General features: G+C 41.0%; 1 protein-coding gene across 1 annotated transcript; it reads right to left on the reverse strand.

Moving 5' to 3' along the window:
• Nucleotides 1-222: 222 nt before the first annotated feature.
• Nucleotides 223-15,482, reverse strand: LOC128472601 (uromodulin-like). The gene is made up of 10 exons (XM_053454515.1): nucleotides 15,352-15,482; nucleotides 15,067-15,139; nucleotides 14,587-14,679; nucleotides 14,182-14,390; nucleotides 7,313-7,467; nucleotides 5,858-6,103; nucleotides 5,404-5,560; nucleotides 3,735-3,807; nucleotides 3,415-3,444; nucleotides 223-776 (listed from the first exon to the last, which is right to left on the reverse strand). The coding sequence occupies exons 2-10, from the start codon at nucleotides 15,131-15,133 to the stop codon at nucleotides 712-714; spliced, it is 1,095 nt and encodes a 364-aa protein (XP_053310490.1). The 5' UTR covers nucleotides 15,134-15,139; nucleotides 15,352-15,482; the 3' UTR covers nucleotides 223-711.
• Nucleotides 15,483-18,285: the final 2,803 nt, after the last annotated feature.

Here is an 18,285-nt window from a genome sequence, read left to right on the forward strand (position 1 = left end):
TGCTTAATCCATTTTCACAATAAAAAATATTTACATTAATATACTTTCTTGAACCTAAGATCCTTCCTAATTAGAACCTAGATTTGTGCTGATTGACAGTACAATTACAGGAATCCATGCAGAATGAAATTTTGCATAGGTAATCTCTGCCCTTATTCCTTGATCTGTTAAAAGCATTTAATCCAGATATGTAAACATTAAGTCATACTCAGGTGAAAAAAATTTGCTCTTAACTTTATTAAATGATTAGACATTAATGATTAAGCATTGCATTCAGCCAAGCAAAGAACCCACAAGCACAATGGTATTATTTCATCATTTTTTAAACTGTTTGTCCAGATTTAAACTGGCATATGTTTTTAGAGATGTCAGCAATAGTAATGTGAAGTCAGATAACTAAACATATAGAGGAGGATGCAGATTTGACTGAGCGTCCAAGTCCAAAAGTATTTAGTGATGATGGTGCTTCTGTGTGAAGTGTTTAGTGGAAGGGAACAGAAGACCTCTGGTGCTGCTTGTTGTTGACTCCTTTAGTCACTGATGAAGGCACATATCTGCTGCTCATTCCTGCTAGACACTAGGACTACTGGAAGCTACACCTTCTACTCCTTGATCTACTGTTAAGACGTACACTTAGGGGATTCACACATCATACACAAGAAGTAAAGATTTCAGTAAAGATTACTTTAAGCCTTGAGTGGTTTAGCCACATTACATTAAATTAACAAAGATAAAAGACATGATAAGCAAAATCAGAGTCCATGCCATGGAAAATCCTGCAAAAGATATAGAGAATCAGTTATTTTGGTGAAGTATGTTCATAAATATTATAGATGTTTAGTTTTTTCTACCTCTGTGGTTTTGTAGAACATGTAATATGTTGTGTTCCAGGTTATATTAATGCATATTTCCTTGACATTATAGGAATGATGTGCCATTTTGTCAGGAGTCCTATTTCAAAGTGAAACATAGTTTGTACATGTGCAATAGCCAGGCCTTAGATTATGTGGGACACAATCTGATGTTGGCACTTATTATGATCAAAGTATAACATCATGAAAGGAATCTAGGGAGTACATCACTATGTGTTCCCCCAGAGATGGACTACTGCCCACCGCTGAAGGAGCAGGAATGGTTGGGGATCTCCCTCTAATGGCCCAAAATCAAGGGAGCTGGAGGTCTCTTGCCATGCACACAGGTTACCGATGCCACCTTTGTGAGGTATATATTTTTTTACATCTGGTTACTCTGTGGGACATCTTTGAAGCCGGCCAATTCAATTTACCCCATCAAATCATACATTTTTAAAACTAGGCTACCTTTGGCCGTTTATAATGCCAATATTTTAACACTCTCTATGCGGAAATTTTTGTGAAGATATAGAATTGTAGGACTTGCTCATAAAAACATATATATACCATATTTACTCGATTACCCCCCAAAATCTGAATATTAATTTAGGAAAAAAAGAAAAAGCCTCAATATAAGATGACCCTATAGATAAAAAAGTTTTACCAGTAAAGGTTAATTCATGTAAACTATGTATTTTAATAAAAGCTATGATTAAGAAAAACATTTTGTTTTTATTTCCTTTTATTTTCCAACCTGCCCTCCCAGTTATGCACATCTGCCCCCAGGCTTGCCACTCTGCCCCAGAAATGCCTTATACCCCCTAAATGCCACTGTGCCCCATGATATGCCTTTTGACCCCCTATGTGCCACTCTGCCTCCAGAAATGCCTTATACCCCTATATGCCACTCTGGCATTTAGGGGGTTAAAAGGCATATTATGGGGCAGAGAGGCATATAGGCAGCTATAAGGCAATTCAGGAGGCAGAGTGGCATATAGGGGGTTGAAAGGCATTTCATAGCGCACTCTGCCTACAGAAATGCCTTATGTCCCCCATTTAATACCCCCCCACAAACTTACCAGTGCTTCTGACTGCCCGGTGTGTTGTCCGATTCACGTAGGCAACTTCCGCGGCAGCCAGAAGGAGGTGTGGCTAGCAGCGGGGGTTGTCTGCGTCCATCGCACAGACCTTCCCCGGCTGTCAGAGGGTGCGGGGAACTCTCCTCACTGACAGCCGGGGAAAGTTTAAGCTGCACGGGAGATCAGGTTGTCCTTTGACAGCCTGGACTCCCCACTGACAGCATAAGCCGGCATCGCCGGCTTTCTGCTGTCCGATTTGCTGTAACAGCTTCCGGCATGAAAGCCGGAAAGCTGTTGCATTACAAACTGCCCGATCGCGCGTCACTGCTGACATAACCCGGAAGTTCATAGGAGGACAGGATATCCCCTGTAGGGGATATCCTGTCCTCCCATGAGGCACAGACGCTGCGATCTCTATGCACGTCTGTGAGGACCTGCATAGAGATCACAGTGTGATCGGTGCACGGGGATTGCGGGGAGGGGAGTGAGAAACCATGTCTCTCCCCCTCCCATCCTGAAACAGTGAAGGAAAAAAAACCCTGTTAATTCATTTAAAAAATAATAAAATCATTAAAATAATAATATAAATAATAATAATAAAAATAATAATGTGAGCTGTGATGTCATTGCGACATCACTGGCATGTTCAGGAGGTCCTTAGAGGACCTCTAACCATTTTTGTGTAAAAAAATATATATATAACAAATACAAAAAAAGTAAAAAAATAAAAATAAAAAAAATATATATAATAAAGATAATATTTTTTTTTTTTACCAAAACTTACATCCCATTGCCCTAGCATAACATCTAGCCAGTATAACCCTCCTGCTCCCCAACCCCCAAACCTGTTAAGACATAGGCATAAAAATTATACAAAAAATGTACACCTTATAGTATGCTCCCTGGTGCTGGGAAAGTATGGAAAATCTATATAAATTAGGTATTTCTGAAATTAGGACACCTGAATTGATAAACTTGGAGGGGATTTTCCATCACTTTACCTAATTTTGTGAGGATTCAGAGGGAATCTAATTTTTTTCTAATTTTCACTAGTTTTTTTTACTAAATTTCTCATTCTACATTTTCAGCTAATCATCCAACTATGGTATCAAAAGAAAGCTTTCTCTCCTTGAAAAAAAAATATATAGTTTACATGGGTACACTATTCACAGAAAAAGAGAATCATCGCTGAACCAACATAGCGCAAAAATGGCAAAATTGCTCCGGACTTTGAGGTACCAAAAACCCCTGGGATTGAAGGGGTTAAATGTAAAATTACCTTAGTCCTTAAAGGGTTAGTAATGCCATATGTGTAATTGTTAAATTATTCAAATAAAATAATAATATTAAAATAAAAACTACGTAAATTGAATTAAACCAAAATGGTATGATCTGTTTGGATTTTTAGTACAGTATTTACCAAAACATCCTGCAGATTATATTAGTTGAGAATATAGTACTATAGCTTGTATATATTTACTTACTGTTGAAGGCACCCGATACATTTATGATTTCTGTAAGACAAACAGTTTTGTTTAAGGTCAGACATGAGAACTTTGTATGTAAGGTAGATGCAATCAGTGACCTTTTCAGCAGTTGGTGTCTGAACCGCATGAAAAGGCATGCCATGCCCCCTGTATCTTGAGGGAGTGTAACCTTCTAACTGTAGTCTATGAAGGCTGTACTGAGTCGGCACAGCCTCCATAGTGTAAATGGACTTGCTTGGAAGTTCAAAGATCTCCCCTTTAACTGGTCCTTTGAGCAGCAGGACACCAGTCATAAGTAGCATACACAAGTTACTTACCTTCTGCGGTCAAGGACACACTCAATGTTGCTAAATTGTCCGCTCTAAAATCGACTGACCTGGAGCTGCAGTCCTGCACAAAGATACATATAATTAATTGCTTTCCAATTATGTCCTTAAAAAAATAATTACCATCATTAGCAAGGGATCTTTATTAATGGGCCTACAGCTAAAATTATTCCTACACTCCAAACCAAAGTTGGGTGGAAAAGGCAATGTGACATCCTATCTTTAGTTACAGGAATATACCATAGATGTGGATCAAAAGAACAGCATGTAGGGTACAATAAGTAGACACAAACCATTTATATATATGTATATATTTACAAGTTTGGATTTGAGAGCTGGCTATTTGTCCTTTGTTGTTAAGTACTAAAATGAATGTTGTTTATTTTTTGTTCAGTATATTAGGATTTAAGTTAGACATAATGGGGTAGCATAAAATATGAGACGTAATACTGCAGGTGATGCTGCACAACAATGCATGTGCCAGATGCCAAAGTACCAAGGCAGCCATGTTGGCTTTATACCTTTTGGCGTTGTGACATTTTTTTCATAACTAGGCTGAGATGTGGTTTTGTGGAAATTGGACAGGTTTAGCAGGCTAGTGCTCTTGTTACTAGCCAGAGCTGGCCCAAGACAAAATGCCGACTGGGGCGAAGTTTAAAATGCCCCCCCCATTATCTACCCTTCCTCTCCCTCCCCCCTTGTACTTACCTTTCAGCAGTCCTGCGGCGAGTCTCCCTGCTCGGTCTCAGTGCCCGCTTGTAATGCTGAGCGCCGGAAATGATGTCATCTTCCGGTGCTCAGCATTACAAGCCGGCACCGAGACCGAGCTAGAGGGCTCGCAGAGGAGAGAGAGAGGGGCGCCTAGCGGGTACCGAGAACTTGCTAAGCGAGAACCACTCGGCGCCCCGCTCTCTCTCTCTTCCGCTTTAAAATAATAAATAAAAAAGGGCTTCTAAAGTGCCATCTGGAGCAGTTGCCCCACTCGGCTCCATTGTCGGGCCGGCCCTGTTACTAGCATGCTATTTTTGTTGGATTTGATTGTTCTAACTTGTCACAAATGCAAATACAGTCACTTTAACAGAAATGTGAGCTTACATTACAATGAATCACAACCTCTTTGTATCTACATTTTAATATAGTAATAAGCTTGCTTAACAATATAAGAAAAACATTTTTGAGACTTATTTTAATTCAGAGGCTATGATTTAACATTGTTCTCCTCTTTCCATAATACAGTATGTAGCTCATACTGCAGATATGCGGGTATTTTACATCATAGTGTGATTCTAATTTCATCCTTATTTTGTTTTTGTTTTTTAGGAAAAAAATCCTGTTGAAGATGTGTTAATGTCAGAAGGCAAACTCATCAGAATGAATAAAACAGGGGAATTTTTTAAAATAAAATTAATCCATTTATCTCTTTTTAACAAGTACGTTTGATGCTTGTTTACATTTGTTCCTGCAAAAACAAAAAAAACTGTTTTTTTGTTCCAATAGAGATTATTATAAATCTTGGTGCACATAATAATTTTTCATTTTTTATAGACAGTCTAATTTGTTATTTTATTTTATCAATACATGACTTGCAGACATCAACATACGTGCAGTTAAGTAAAGGTTGTATGCATTTTCAACCTTTTTTACGTCATAGTCATCTTACCGGTACACAACTATCCTGACAGAGTGTAACATTTGCAAATAGGTTGACAAAGTCTGAACTGGCAATCTTGAAGACTTTCATTGCGAACCGGGCTTCAGAACCATTTCCATTCTTTATCACTTTCAGTAGATTACCATTGATAGTTTTATCTGGACATCTATTTATAGTGAAGAAAAAGAATGTTAATGAAATACATTCAGAATTTATGCCTTGCGATTAAAAATATAAGGACGGATCTTCAGCTTTCTCCTCTGTTTAGAGGAAGCATGCACATTTAACAGTAAACATTTAACATACCTACTTCCTCTTGAACTGAAGTCTCACATGCACTGTTAAATGGCTGTTGTTCAGTTTAGGAACTTCCACTACCATACAGAATATTTTTCTCCATGAATGCTATACATAATTTTTGACAGCTCTTAAATAAAGGCTGTAATTAAGCTTCTACACTTACCCATTAGAAAGCAGGTTATAGTTTGGCCCAGTGGCTGGATTTACAGATGCAGAGGCATATATAGAGACCACTCTGACAGCAAATGTATTTGCCTCTAAATTCGGAACCAACACTGATATATATATTGTATCTTCCACATACAGTGTGTGCTCAGCTGTCAATACTTGGGTGAATTCATCATCTTTAAATGCAATCATGTTTAGAGTGAAGACAGAGTCCGTGCCTGGTGCAGATATTTGGGTGCTCCTAAAAAATAACAAAATAACATTTTCTAAATAAAAAGGGCCCTCAGACCCACTTTGATACTGCCAATTGATCGACCCTCCACCAGAGTAACTTACTGGTAGGAAGAGTATGCCAGAATTATTGCTTTAGTTTACTTTTACGTACTTATGTATTTAATATTTACCATGCATCACCACAACAAAAAGGATGCAATGCAAAAATGCATTTAACCACGACACAGGAAAGACAAGGTGTGAATGGGCTTTGTAACTAGACCTATGGATAGCGTATATTATCCTGAGTTGAATTTGTTACATTATTTTCTCATTGCTGACAATTAAGGAACATTCTACTCCCAACATTTTATTTCATTGTGCACTGCCTTCAATGCATTTCATTGCATGTATTATTTAGTTATTGAAGTTATTCTGTTTCATTTGATACCTTCCCTAACCGTCTCCACTGAAACCAGGAAGTATAACTGAGAGCATACTTGGTACACATTTTTGCTGGCAAAACATTGGTGTTCATATAGCGTATTTTGATTGACTGCTGCAACTCCTATTGATTTTAATAAGAGTTCAGACTCCATTGACTACAATTATAGCTTTTAAGAGAGGTTGTTAAAGAGGTGTTTAATGAGGCAGAAATCACATTATCTAACTCTAATAACTAAAAAATGCCTGCACTGATTTATCTGCAGTAAAATGCATTGGAGTCCAATATATTCCTCAATCAATTTAACATGAAAACAAGACTACATTATACCTTTAATGTAGTAATGCTGTAGCATTAATACAAAAAACTCAAAAGCTCTTTCAGTTTACTGTTTTATTTCACTACCAAACAGTGGCATTTCTTAACATCACATATTGATTATATGTTATAAGGATTACCTAAAATATATCAAGTAGAAAACTGCATTAACTCGCATGATTTATGAAACAAGCTCAACTAATTGAAAATAGAGATGATTGTGTTGCTGGAAATAAAGTTTGGATATAAATATATATTGGCAACATAGTTTGGAAAAGCCTTCCATAGTTGGTTCTGCAGTATGCACATTTGGATGTGGCTAACATTTATTAAATGATATCCACAACTGAATGTTAGAAGACCCCATTGTTACTGACCAGTTAGCGCATGGGCACTGTGATTCTGAGGTCTTTGAAAAAATACGAGAACTAAGTTTCACTTTGTCAAAGATATGTGTATCTGGTTGGTACTTACCCTATTACTGGTTTTAAGACCGGACCGAGTGCAATATTAAATTTCACTGGGAAAGAGCAAGAGAAACTCATATTCACATACTTTCTGGCAACTACATTACTTATTTGGGGGCTTATGTACAAAGTATTGTAAAAAGTAACATGAGTATCATTCATCTGTGAAAAAAGAGAAAGAAGAAATGTTTATGGAGGTGAATGCCATGTTATAATTAAAAATACAGAAGCATAGCACATACTATCTGCCCCTTCTTGTCCATTTTTCAGCTTTCGAAATTTTATTTCCCCAAATACATAGCAATTACATTAAGGCTTGAGTTTTTGGATCTTGCATTGAAAATAAAATATTTTGGTATAACTTATTTGACAACTTCCAAAACAATTTACAAAAAAAATCATATCATCCAGAACCTTAAACTAGTACACCTTTTTCAAGGCCGGAGAACATTAAAACGCATATCTAACATTCAATTGGACGGTAATGGAATGATTTTGACAGTAGTATAACTAAGAAGTCATATACATCATCTTCTGTTAACACTAGTCTATTATTTTTCATATGTAGGTCAGCATGACATTTAATTTGGGTGTGTTGCATACCTCAATTCCAAACTTTTTTTATGTCAATGCAATAATTTTAAAAACTTCCAGTTTTAACACAATGTACTAATGAGGGAGCTGTAACTATTCAGCTAGAACAGGGGTCTCTGTACAGCCAACACACTGTATTTGCAGCATGCTCACACTGTTTGGTAGACCTCGTTTTATACATTTTTATTTGAGCCTGAGACTAGCCGACATTTTTTCTTTTCCCTCATGCGCTTCATAGTCTGTCCCTGAATGTCAGAATTAAAATGTGGTCACCCTCCTGCACGGACCACATTGCGGCAACGGAGCACTCATTTTTTACGCCCGGGGCGGCAGCAGCACAACGAAAAATCACCTCCTGCCGCTGTCTGCTATACAATCAATGGCTTTGGGCTTGTCGCGGCTGCCCGACTACTGTAAAACTTACTTGCGCATTGCATTGCGCAGCAGACGGACCGCGGTGCTGCAGGGGAAGGCTTGTGTCTTGAATAAAGCTTTCCACACTGCGTTTTTTTCTGTTTGGTGGCAACCGCGAGGGAGGAGGACAGGCACGGGCGTAGGAACCGGGGGGGATGGGGGGGATGGATCCCCCCCAGGAAATCATGCGGGGGGGACCGATAATATAGAAATCCCCCCCAGGGTGAGCGCACTCGGGTGCAGCTGTGAGGGTGCTCACAGCTGCCCGATCGGCAGCTGCAGCCTGCAGGACTGGTTAGGGAAATCCGTGATCTCCCCAACCAGTCCTGCAGCTGCATTAAGGTCACACTCACCAGCTGTCTGTAACTGAGCGCCGGGGCGATGGGATATGACGTTTATATCCAGCCCCGGCGCTCAGCAGAAACAGCTGTGCGCAGCCGCACTGCACAGACTGCGAGCGGCAAACAGAAGGAAAGTTAGAACAGAAATCAGAAAGGAGGAAGCAGAAAGCAGGAAGCAGGAAGGAGGAAGAAGGAAGAGAAAGCAGAAAGGAGGAAGGAGGAAGAAGGAAGAAAAGGTAAGATTTGTGGAGAACCAAGGTGGGTGGATGGTTGATTATTGGGGGGTCTGATGTGGAGAACAAAGGTTGTGGGGGGGTCTGATGTAGAAAACGAAGGTTGTGGGGGGGTCTGATGTAGAAAACGAAGGTTGTGGGGGGGTCTGATGTAGAAAACGAAGGTTGTGGGGGGGTCTGATGTGGAAAACAAAGGTGGGTTAGGGGGGTCTGATGTGGAGAATGAAGGTGGGTGGGAGGGGGTCTGATGTGGAGAACAAAGGTTGTGGGGGGGTCTGATGTGGAGAACAAAGGTGGGTTGGGGGGTCTGATGTGGAGAATGAAGGTGGGAGGGGGTCTGATGTGGAGAACGAAGGTGGGGGGGTCTGATGGTAGATTTGTGTGTGTATATACATATGATAAGGAATGTGTATGGGCACTTGGGCAGGCATATGTGTATAGGGCAGCTGTGTATATGTGCGTGTATGTGCATACGTCTGTATGGGCAGTGTATATGTGTGTATCTGTATGGGCAGTGTATATGTGTGTGTATGGGCAGTGTATATGTGTGTACGTCTGTATGGGCAGTGTATATGTGTACGTCTGTATGGGCAGTGTATATGTGTACGTCTGTATGGGCAGTGTATATGTGTATGTGTGTATGGGCAGTGTATATGTGTGTATCTGTATGGGCAGTGTATATGTTTACGTCTGTATGGGCAGTGTATATGTGTACGTCTGTATGGGCAGTGTATATGTGTACGTCTGTATGGGCAGTGTATATGTGTATGTCTGTATGGGCAGTGTATATGTGTACGTCTGTATGGGCAGTGTATATGTGTACGTCTGTATGGGCAGTGTATATGTGTATGTGTGTATGGGCAGTGTATATGCGTGTATCTGTATGGGCAGTGTATATGTGTACGTCTGTATGGGCAGTGTATATGTGTACGTCTGTATGGGCAGTGTATATGTGTATGTGTGTATGGGCAGTGTATATGTGTGTATCTGTATGGGCAGTGTATATGTGTACGTCTGTATGGGCAGTGTATATGTGTGTATCTGTATGGGCAGTGTATATGTGTATGTCTGTATGGGCAGTGTATATGTGTACGTCTGTATGGGCAGTGTATATGTGTACGTCTGTATGGGCAGTGTATATGTGTACGTCTGTATGGGCAGTGTATATGTGTACGTCTGTATGGGCAGTGTATATGTGTACGTCTGTATGGGCAGTGTATATGTGTACGTCTGTATGGGCAGTGTATATGTGTACGTCTGTATGGGCAGTGTATATGTGTACGTCTGTATGGGCAGTGTATATGTGTACGTCTGTATGGGCAGTGTATATGTGTACGTCTGTATGGGCAGTGTATATGTGTACGTCTGTATGGGCAGTGTATATGTGTATGTCTGTATGGGCAGTGTATATGTGTATGTCTGTATAGGCAGTGTATATGTGTATGTCTGTATGGGCAGTGTATATGTGTACGTCTGTATGGGCAGTGTATATGTGTATGTCTGTATGGGCAGTGTATATGTGTACGTCTGTATGGGCTGTGTATATGTGTATGGGCAGTGTATATGTGTACGTCTGTATGGGCAGTGTATATGTGTACGTCTGTATGGGCTGTGTATATGTGTATGTCTGTATGGGCAGTGTATATGTGTATGTCTGTATAGACAGTGTATGTGTGTATGGGCAGTGTATATGTGTGTGTATGGGCAGTGTATATGTATATGTATACGTGTGTATAGGCAGTGTATATGTGTATGTCTGTATGGGCAGTGTATATGTGTACGTCTGTATGGGCAGTGTATATGTGTACGTCTGTATGGGCAGTGTATATGTGTACGTCTGTATGGGCAGTGTAAATGTGTATGTCTGTATGGGCAGTGTATATGTGTGTGTATGGGCAGTGTATATGTGTACGTGTGTATAGGCAGTGTATATGTGTATGTCTGCATAGGCAGTGTATATGTGTACGTCTGTATGGGCAGTGTATATGTGTACGTGTGTATGGGCAGTGTATATGTGTACGTGTGTATGGGCAGTGTATATGTGTACGTGTGTATGGGCAGTGTATATGTGTACGTGTGTATAGGCAGTGTATATGTGTACGTCTGTATGGGCAGTGTATATGTGTATGTGTGTATGGGCAGTGTATATGTGTGTATCTGTATGGGCAGTGTATATGTGTATGTGTGTATGGGCAGTGTATATGTGTATGTGTGTATGGGCAGTGTATATGTGTACGTCTGTATGGGCTGTGTATATGTGTATGTGTGTATGGGCAGTGTATATGTGTACGTCTGTATGGGCATTGTATACGTGTACGACTGTATGGGCAGTGTATATGTGTGTGTATATAAGGAGTGTATTTGTCTTATAGTGTATATGTCTGTGTAAGTATGTGCAAGGGCAGTGTATATTTATGGGGAGGCATGTGTGTGTGAGCAGATTATGTATGTTTGGGCCAGGCGTGTATAAGGGTAGTGCATAAGTGTGAGTACTGGCAAGTGTGTATGTGCAGGCAATTGCAGCGTATATATGTGTTTTTGTGGGCAGGCATGCGTAAGAGCAGTGCATATGTGTGTGTATGAGCAGGCATGTCGTACTTAAAGGGAAGATTATGATTCCCTGTAACACATGTTTAACCCATTGTGTGTGTGTACGTAAGTGTGTGCATGTGTGTGTATGTTATTCAAGTGTTTAAGTGTGTGGATATGTTCCTGTGTGTATGACGTGTTAGGAGTCTTAGATGGTTCCTTCAATACATCATAGTAGTCTCTGTGGCCGTGTCCAGTGGGGTCCATCTGTGGTTGTAAGATTTGTCTTTTTGTGAGTTTCTGTGGGAATTTTCTCCCATTCATCCAGTAGAACGTTTTATGAGCTGAAGGTGATAAACCAAGACATTTTGGACAACACTATGCTTCTAACTTTGTGGGAACAGTTTTGGGGATCATGACTGTGCCCCAGTGTGCAAAACAGCTACTTTGCACCATAACCACTACAGTGCGTTGGTTGTAGGGTCTTACTCTGCCTGCAGTTAATAAAATATTTCTATAAGAGTATTTAAGTGTTGTCTGCTCCCAGACCACAAATGCGGAAAGGGTTAATTGCATCATTGCATTTCTGTAGGATCTTTTGTTAAAATTTTGGCAATTGTGCATTACTTAAAGTATTATTACCAGTTGTTCTAAGTGAAATAACTGAAATATAGGCCAAACTTTTGGTTAATTTTCTTTGACCTGTTTGTTTAATAAAGAGCTTGTCTGTGAAAACTGAACATGATACTTTTTTTGTGCGGAAATTGTACATACACACACATACATTTATATAAAATTTGCCATGAACAATTCCCAGTTTACTGAACAAGAATATACCCTACCAGTAAAAATGCTATCCCCCCCAGATTTTTAGGGGTTCCTACGCCCATGAGGACAGGCAGCCAGAGAAGGAGCAGCTTTACCTTACTTTACAAGTTTTATATTTAAACACAGCCAGGTATGGAGTGCTCTGGAGTATTATAAAGCCAATTAGAATTTTCAATGATCTTCCTAGCCTAGTAAAGTAGAAATCTCAACTGTCTAGTTGCAGGAAGACAAGCTCAGGGCTCCCACTGATTCTGCATTATGGTGAGTTGTATAATTATTTCATTATAGTTTAAATTTAATTATAATAGAAGTAAAATGCACAATAAATCTAATGCACTTGAATCAAACCCAAAACCCCCCGGTCCGTGAAAAAATTGTCTTCCACAAAACCGGTCCCTGGTGCCAAAAAGGTTGGGGACCGCTGGCCTAGAGTACTAGTCTGTCCAACTTATAAACAGCCTTAAAAATGTTTAGCAGACAACATGCTCCGTTGGCACTATCTTGACCAGTACAGTAACCCTTCACCTTTTGCTGCATAGAAATTAATGTTTATCTAGATACCAGGTTGCTCAACGTGGAACACACAAAAAGTTTACAGGTAGCAGTCCATGAGACAGTTGTTCCCCTGGCTTTCTTTCCAGCCCTCCATTGACAATACTTTTTAAATTATGTAAATACCGTATTGGCTCGATTATAGGCTACACCCAATCGGTTTAGTGCTATTTTAAAGAAATAAAATAATTTCAGAGAAAAAAATACACATGAGTGGAATGGTAAAGTAGTATTTTATCTAATGAACAGTAATGTGTTTTATCATTTTTGGTATCTATTATGCAGTTAGTCAGCATAGGTTATATACAAACAGAAATTTGAAAAGCCAATAGTCATTTTAAGGTCCTCCCCCTTAATTCATAATGCACTTTACTTATAGATACACCTTACTTATAGATACCCCCCAGATATGACACTCTGCTCCCCAGATATTCAGCTCTGTCTTCCAGATATGCTTTATAACCCTTGATATGCCACTCTGTCCCCCAGATATGCCACCCTCCCCCAGATGTCTCAGAGTTCCCAAGTTTCTCTCAACATCTCCCTACCTTCTCCCTCGACCGCTTCTGTGCCCCCCCCTCTCCTTTTCCGCAGGAAGAGGGAAGTGAAGAAGAGGAGAAGGTAGGCAGATGTTGTTAGAGAGAGAGAGAGTAAGAGTGCGAGATCATGAGTGAGATTGTATAAGGGGGTGAGAGTGAGTGAGAATGTGAGAGAGTGAGAAAATACTGTTTTACCCTCCTAATTATGATTTTTTTATTACATTTTCTTTAAAATAGCATAAAACTATAAAGACTATAATTGGGCCAAAACAGTATTATTATTGATTGATTTATAATTGTATTCTGCAGTGCTGTTCACTTTTAAACAGGATATAAGAAATGGTGCATAATATAACAATTTCCACTTATAGAAACAAAAAGGTATGGAGGCCCATGCTCAAAGGAGCTCACAATCTAGAAGGAAATATATTATACAAACGATAAAAGTGCCAATCGTTGTGATAGACAGCCATGTAAGTGAAGCCCAGTGTAAATACTAAATGAATAAGTAATTTGGCTAGCTATAAGTGCAGATGTAGTGCGCATAGAAGGATTTGAAGCAATCTTGAGGTATGTGGGCCGAATAGTGTTAACATAAAAAATGAGAGAGTGGTAGATTAATGGAACAGCCTCCCATCAGGAGTGGTAGAGGATGGTACAGTGAGGAAATTTAAACACACATCGACACATCCTCAATCAAGGACAGATTAAGCTCTGAGTCTTACGTCTTAGGAAAAATGGGCAGACTAGATGGGTAGATTGGTTGTTATCTGTCAGAAAATTCTTTATTTTTACTTATCTATATCGTTCCATGTTTCCACACAATTTATTTAGGTTTGTACTTACTATTACTTTGTTTTTGCACTCTCCGGTTTTCAACGTCTGGTGGAAAGCTATTTGAGAAAGGCCATTTTGAATCTCACCAGTTCCCACGCAGGCGGTGTCGTTAAGATGTAAATTGGAGGAATTATATTTACTTTTCTCCAACTGGCACTTAGATATATATATGTTCATTGTTCCATTATTACAATTAACACTTGGAAATGGTGGTAAATCTAAAGGTAAGAAAAAAAATTAGATTAGCTAGAAGTTCAGTTTTGGGGACCCCTGCTGGTAATTGCAGCACACATTTCTGTAAGAAAGTGAGTGTCCAGGAGTGCATAATGGAGAACAGATCATACCTTCTGCTTTCTGGTAGGGACTAAAAAGTCTGGCTGTAACTTGAGGAGTCCACAAAATGGTATACTTTACCTGTTTCATTATATGTAGCCAAAATACAGTCACATTTTTCAGTGGAGCTGTTACATGTTTCATCGCTGGCACATTCTGGGCATGCAGCAGATGCTACAGAGAGAAGTGAATATACCAGTTTGAATAAAAAGTGAATATACTAGTTTGAATATTGTACTGGTGTACAGTATATATATATATATATATATATATATATATATATATATATATACACACGTAGATAAATGATACATAGTGAAATTAGGTGACTTTCAATCTAGCTAATAATTTGATATGTCAACGATTACTGATTATAATATTTTTACAGTCATTTTAAAGTGTTTTCTTCTCCAAAATATTTTTACTCTTGAGATATGTGATAAGCAGGGTAACATAAGAGGGACTTTTAGCAAAAAGGAAAAAAATCCAGAATGAATCCTCTTTAATGACAGATCTAGAATATGCCCAGTTTTTTGATAATATGAGTAAACACTCACTTACCTAAGGTCAGTCCCAATGAAGCAAATAGTACGGCAAGAAACACCTTCATTGTATCAGCTTTCACCATCAAATTCTAGGATGATAGGGAGCAGATATTTTCATGGCAATTGAACCTTACAAGCATTATATATTTTTTCAAATGTAAATTTTCAAATCATAATCGGTTTGTTAATGTACCTAAATAGCTATATTTTTCTTTTAGGTGCTTAATTCATCACATGCATGTAACGGGTTATATTAGTGAAAATGTAATCACACGATATAAGTAAAATATTATTTTCTTACCTTGGTGGAACTTTGCCAGACTGTGAATTGGGTCAATGAATCAATATGATTGTGTTAGCTGTTTATATACGCACAAAGATTCTAAATCTTCAGCTTTGCAGAATGGGTGTGGAAAGCCTGGTATTTCTTACATATTTCAGAAAAAGCAGTGGAACCACAATTCCAATGAATTGTCACCATCTATTTTTGGCCTCAAGATTAGTTGCTGTAAATGTCAAAAATGTTGAACATTTATTTTATCCCCCCTTAATGAACACAGTGACGTGTCTGCACGAATGTAAATTGGTTGTAACTATCTGGATGGCTGGTATTGATGTCACCATAGTGTGCAGGGCCGGCCCAAGGCAAAATGCCACCTGGGGCGAATTTTAAAATGCCGCCCCCCCCTTATCTACCCTTCCTCTCCCACCCCTGCCGCCACCCCCTGCCACCCCCCCCCCCCTTGTACTTACCTTTCAGCAGTCCTGCGGCGAAATCTTCCGGCACTCAGCATTACAAACCGGCACCGAGACCGAACAGGGAGACTCGCCGCAGAGGAGAGAGAGGGGCGCCGAGCGGGTACTGACCACTCGCCGCCCCTTTCTCTCTCTTTCGCTTTAAAAAAAAAAAAAAGGGGCTTGGGGCGACGAAGTGCCGCCTGGAGCGGTTGCCCCACTCGGCTCCATTGTTGGGCCGGCCCTGATAGTGTGTTTGTATGTGCGTTAATTTATGTTAATTCAGTGCAGTATGAGTCTATGTTTGACAATTGACTCATACTATGTGTACTCATTTTAAGGTAGTGTCTACTTATTGGGTACACATAGCAGGGTTTCAAGGTGTGCATGCTGACTGGTGCTGGAAGTGATTTTGAGGACAACAAGAAGATACATCTGGGTGATCTCTGGGAGTTGCTACAGCTCTCTTGGTGAACCCATTACATTGGCGGCAGTGGCGGGATCCTCCTTGCAAACGTCCCAGCGGAGTACCAGTGGGTATACCAACAGCAAGCTAAAGATGGTTCTAGTACTACAGGATGTGTTGGTACGCAGCAGAGTCATGGGCTACCTGAATACCTAGATCGAGGCTCTCAGAGTGGACCAGGGAGTCCGGGGAATAGTCCTCCCATCCTCCATGGAATGGTACGTGCTACAATTAGATTGGCGAATGCCGTACCTGGGAGAGCAGCCCCAAGAGGACTTGGTGGCTGAGTTGGAGAAGTTGCTTCCACTTGAAATGACTGTGGATTGTGGATACCGGGCCCTGCATTAGCAGGCCGCACAGTGGTGTCCAGAGCTGAAGTATGACTACCTGCCAGAGGGCGATGACTTCAGCCGCCCTGGGACTGATAATGGAAAGCCTACAGGAGGACAGAGAATTTGGGAACCCATCGACGTATCGGTGCGAGGAGATCTGGGAGTTCAGGGAAGGGATTCTCACAGATGTGCCCTGTTACTTGCCTGACTTGTGGGCTGATTTTGATTATTTGGTTTACCAAGAATAGATTCTGGAGCAGGCCTACCGAGAACTCTTTGTGCGTGCTCAGCAGTGTGCCACAGAGGAGGCGGATCCTGTGAGTATTGTACCCCCACCAGAAGCACAAACAGCCGGGGAGAGCGCAGCTGGCCTCTGCCTGCTCCCTTCCCTCACCCCAGAAACTGACCGAAACCCCCCCTGCATGTCCCTCCCCTTATTCCCAAGCCTGACAGCAGCAACCAAGGAGGGTCCGGTCGGGTAGCCCCAGAGCTAGTGGTGCCGCCTGATTTTATAAATGCAGCTGAAGCACTGCCCTCGGGGCAGAGTGCCGCTGGCCTCTGCCAGCTCCCCTCTGTGACCCCAGCTCCATTGGCTTTACCCCTGGAATTTTGCCCAGAGGCGGTGATTTCTATGGATCCTGTAATCCCAGCAGAAGCGTTGGCAATGGGAGAGAGGCAGATCAATATCTCTTCCCAACAGATGGAGTATACATGAGGGGATGCATGTGGCTCCCCCCCCTTGCTGTGGATCATACAAACATTTGTACCATGTAGGTGGATTGGACTATGGTCGCCACCTGCAGTCCCCAGAGGTGCAGAGCAGCCAGCCCAGGACCCCATATGGAAGGGAACCCAGCCTCTCTGTCTTCTCCCAAGCAGCTGAGAGGACTCCAGGAAGAAGGCACATTTGGAAGTGGAAGTTACATTATTTGCGAGAAGCAGAGTGCGGCTGGGCGAGTAATGCTCTTTTGTGAAATTTTTTTTTGGGGAGTACCAATTTGTGGCTGGCAGGGGTTGTCGAGATCTACAGACTGACTTCTGAGTCAAACCGTCAGGGGTCTTCTCAGCCGTCAGTCCCCCAGAAAAAGAAGATATGTGACGGAGTGTGTGACGGAATTGTCCATGACTGGGGCCCCTGTAGAGGACTGAAAGCAAGCCTGCTACCCACAGATTATGGACCCTGTGTCCCTGCCCTGTTGTCCTCGCCTGGGACCCGAACTCCCCAGTCTTTAAGTCCACCACAGTACTGGTAAGTGGGACAGGTGCCTCCTGCCAGCCCCCTGCATCCACAACTCTAGGAGCGACGGAGCTTTGCTCCCTGACTGAAGTGGTTGCAGACCAGGTTGGGGTCTGGCCCCAGTTCAGTCTTCTTTTTCAAAAGGGAAAGTTGTGACATAATGACCTGTCATACAGGGTCCCAAGGTACTCATAGATGGCTCCAGCCTGGCTGTCAAACAAAGATTGCACAAGTAGGAACTCTATTGTGTAACTAATCACATCAATAGGAATGCTGCCAGGAGAATTAAAGGTTGGGTTGAATATATGTATCTGTTAATTTATATTAATGTAGTTCTGTGGATATATGAGTCTATGTTTTACAACAATAAACTGTTCATTCCTGCTGTACTCAATTCAAGGTAGTTGTGTCTACTTATTGGGTACACATAGCAGGGTTCCAAGGTGTGCATGCTGACTGGTGCTG

The sequence above is a fragment of the Spea bombifrons genome, chromosome 2 (genome assembly GCF_027358695.1).
Source record: "Spea bombifrons isolate aSpeBom1 chromosome 2, aSpeBom1.2.pri, whole genome shotgun sequence".
Classification (NCBI taxonomy): domain Eukaryota; kingdom Metazoa; phylum Chordata; class Amphibia; order Anura; family Pelobatidae; genus Spea; species Spea bombifrons.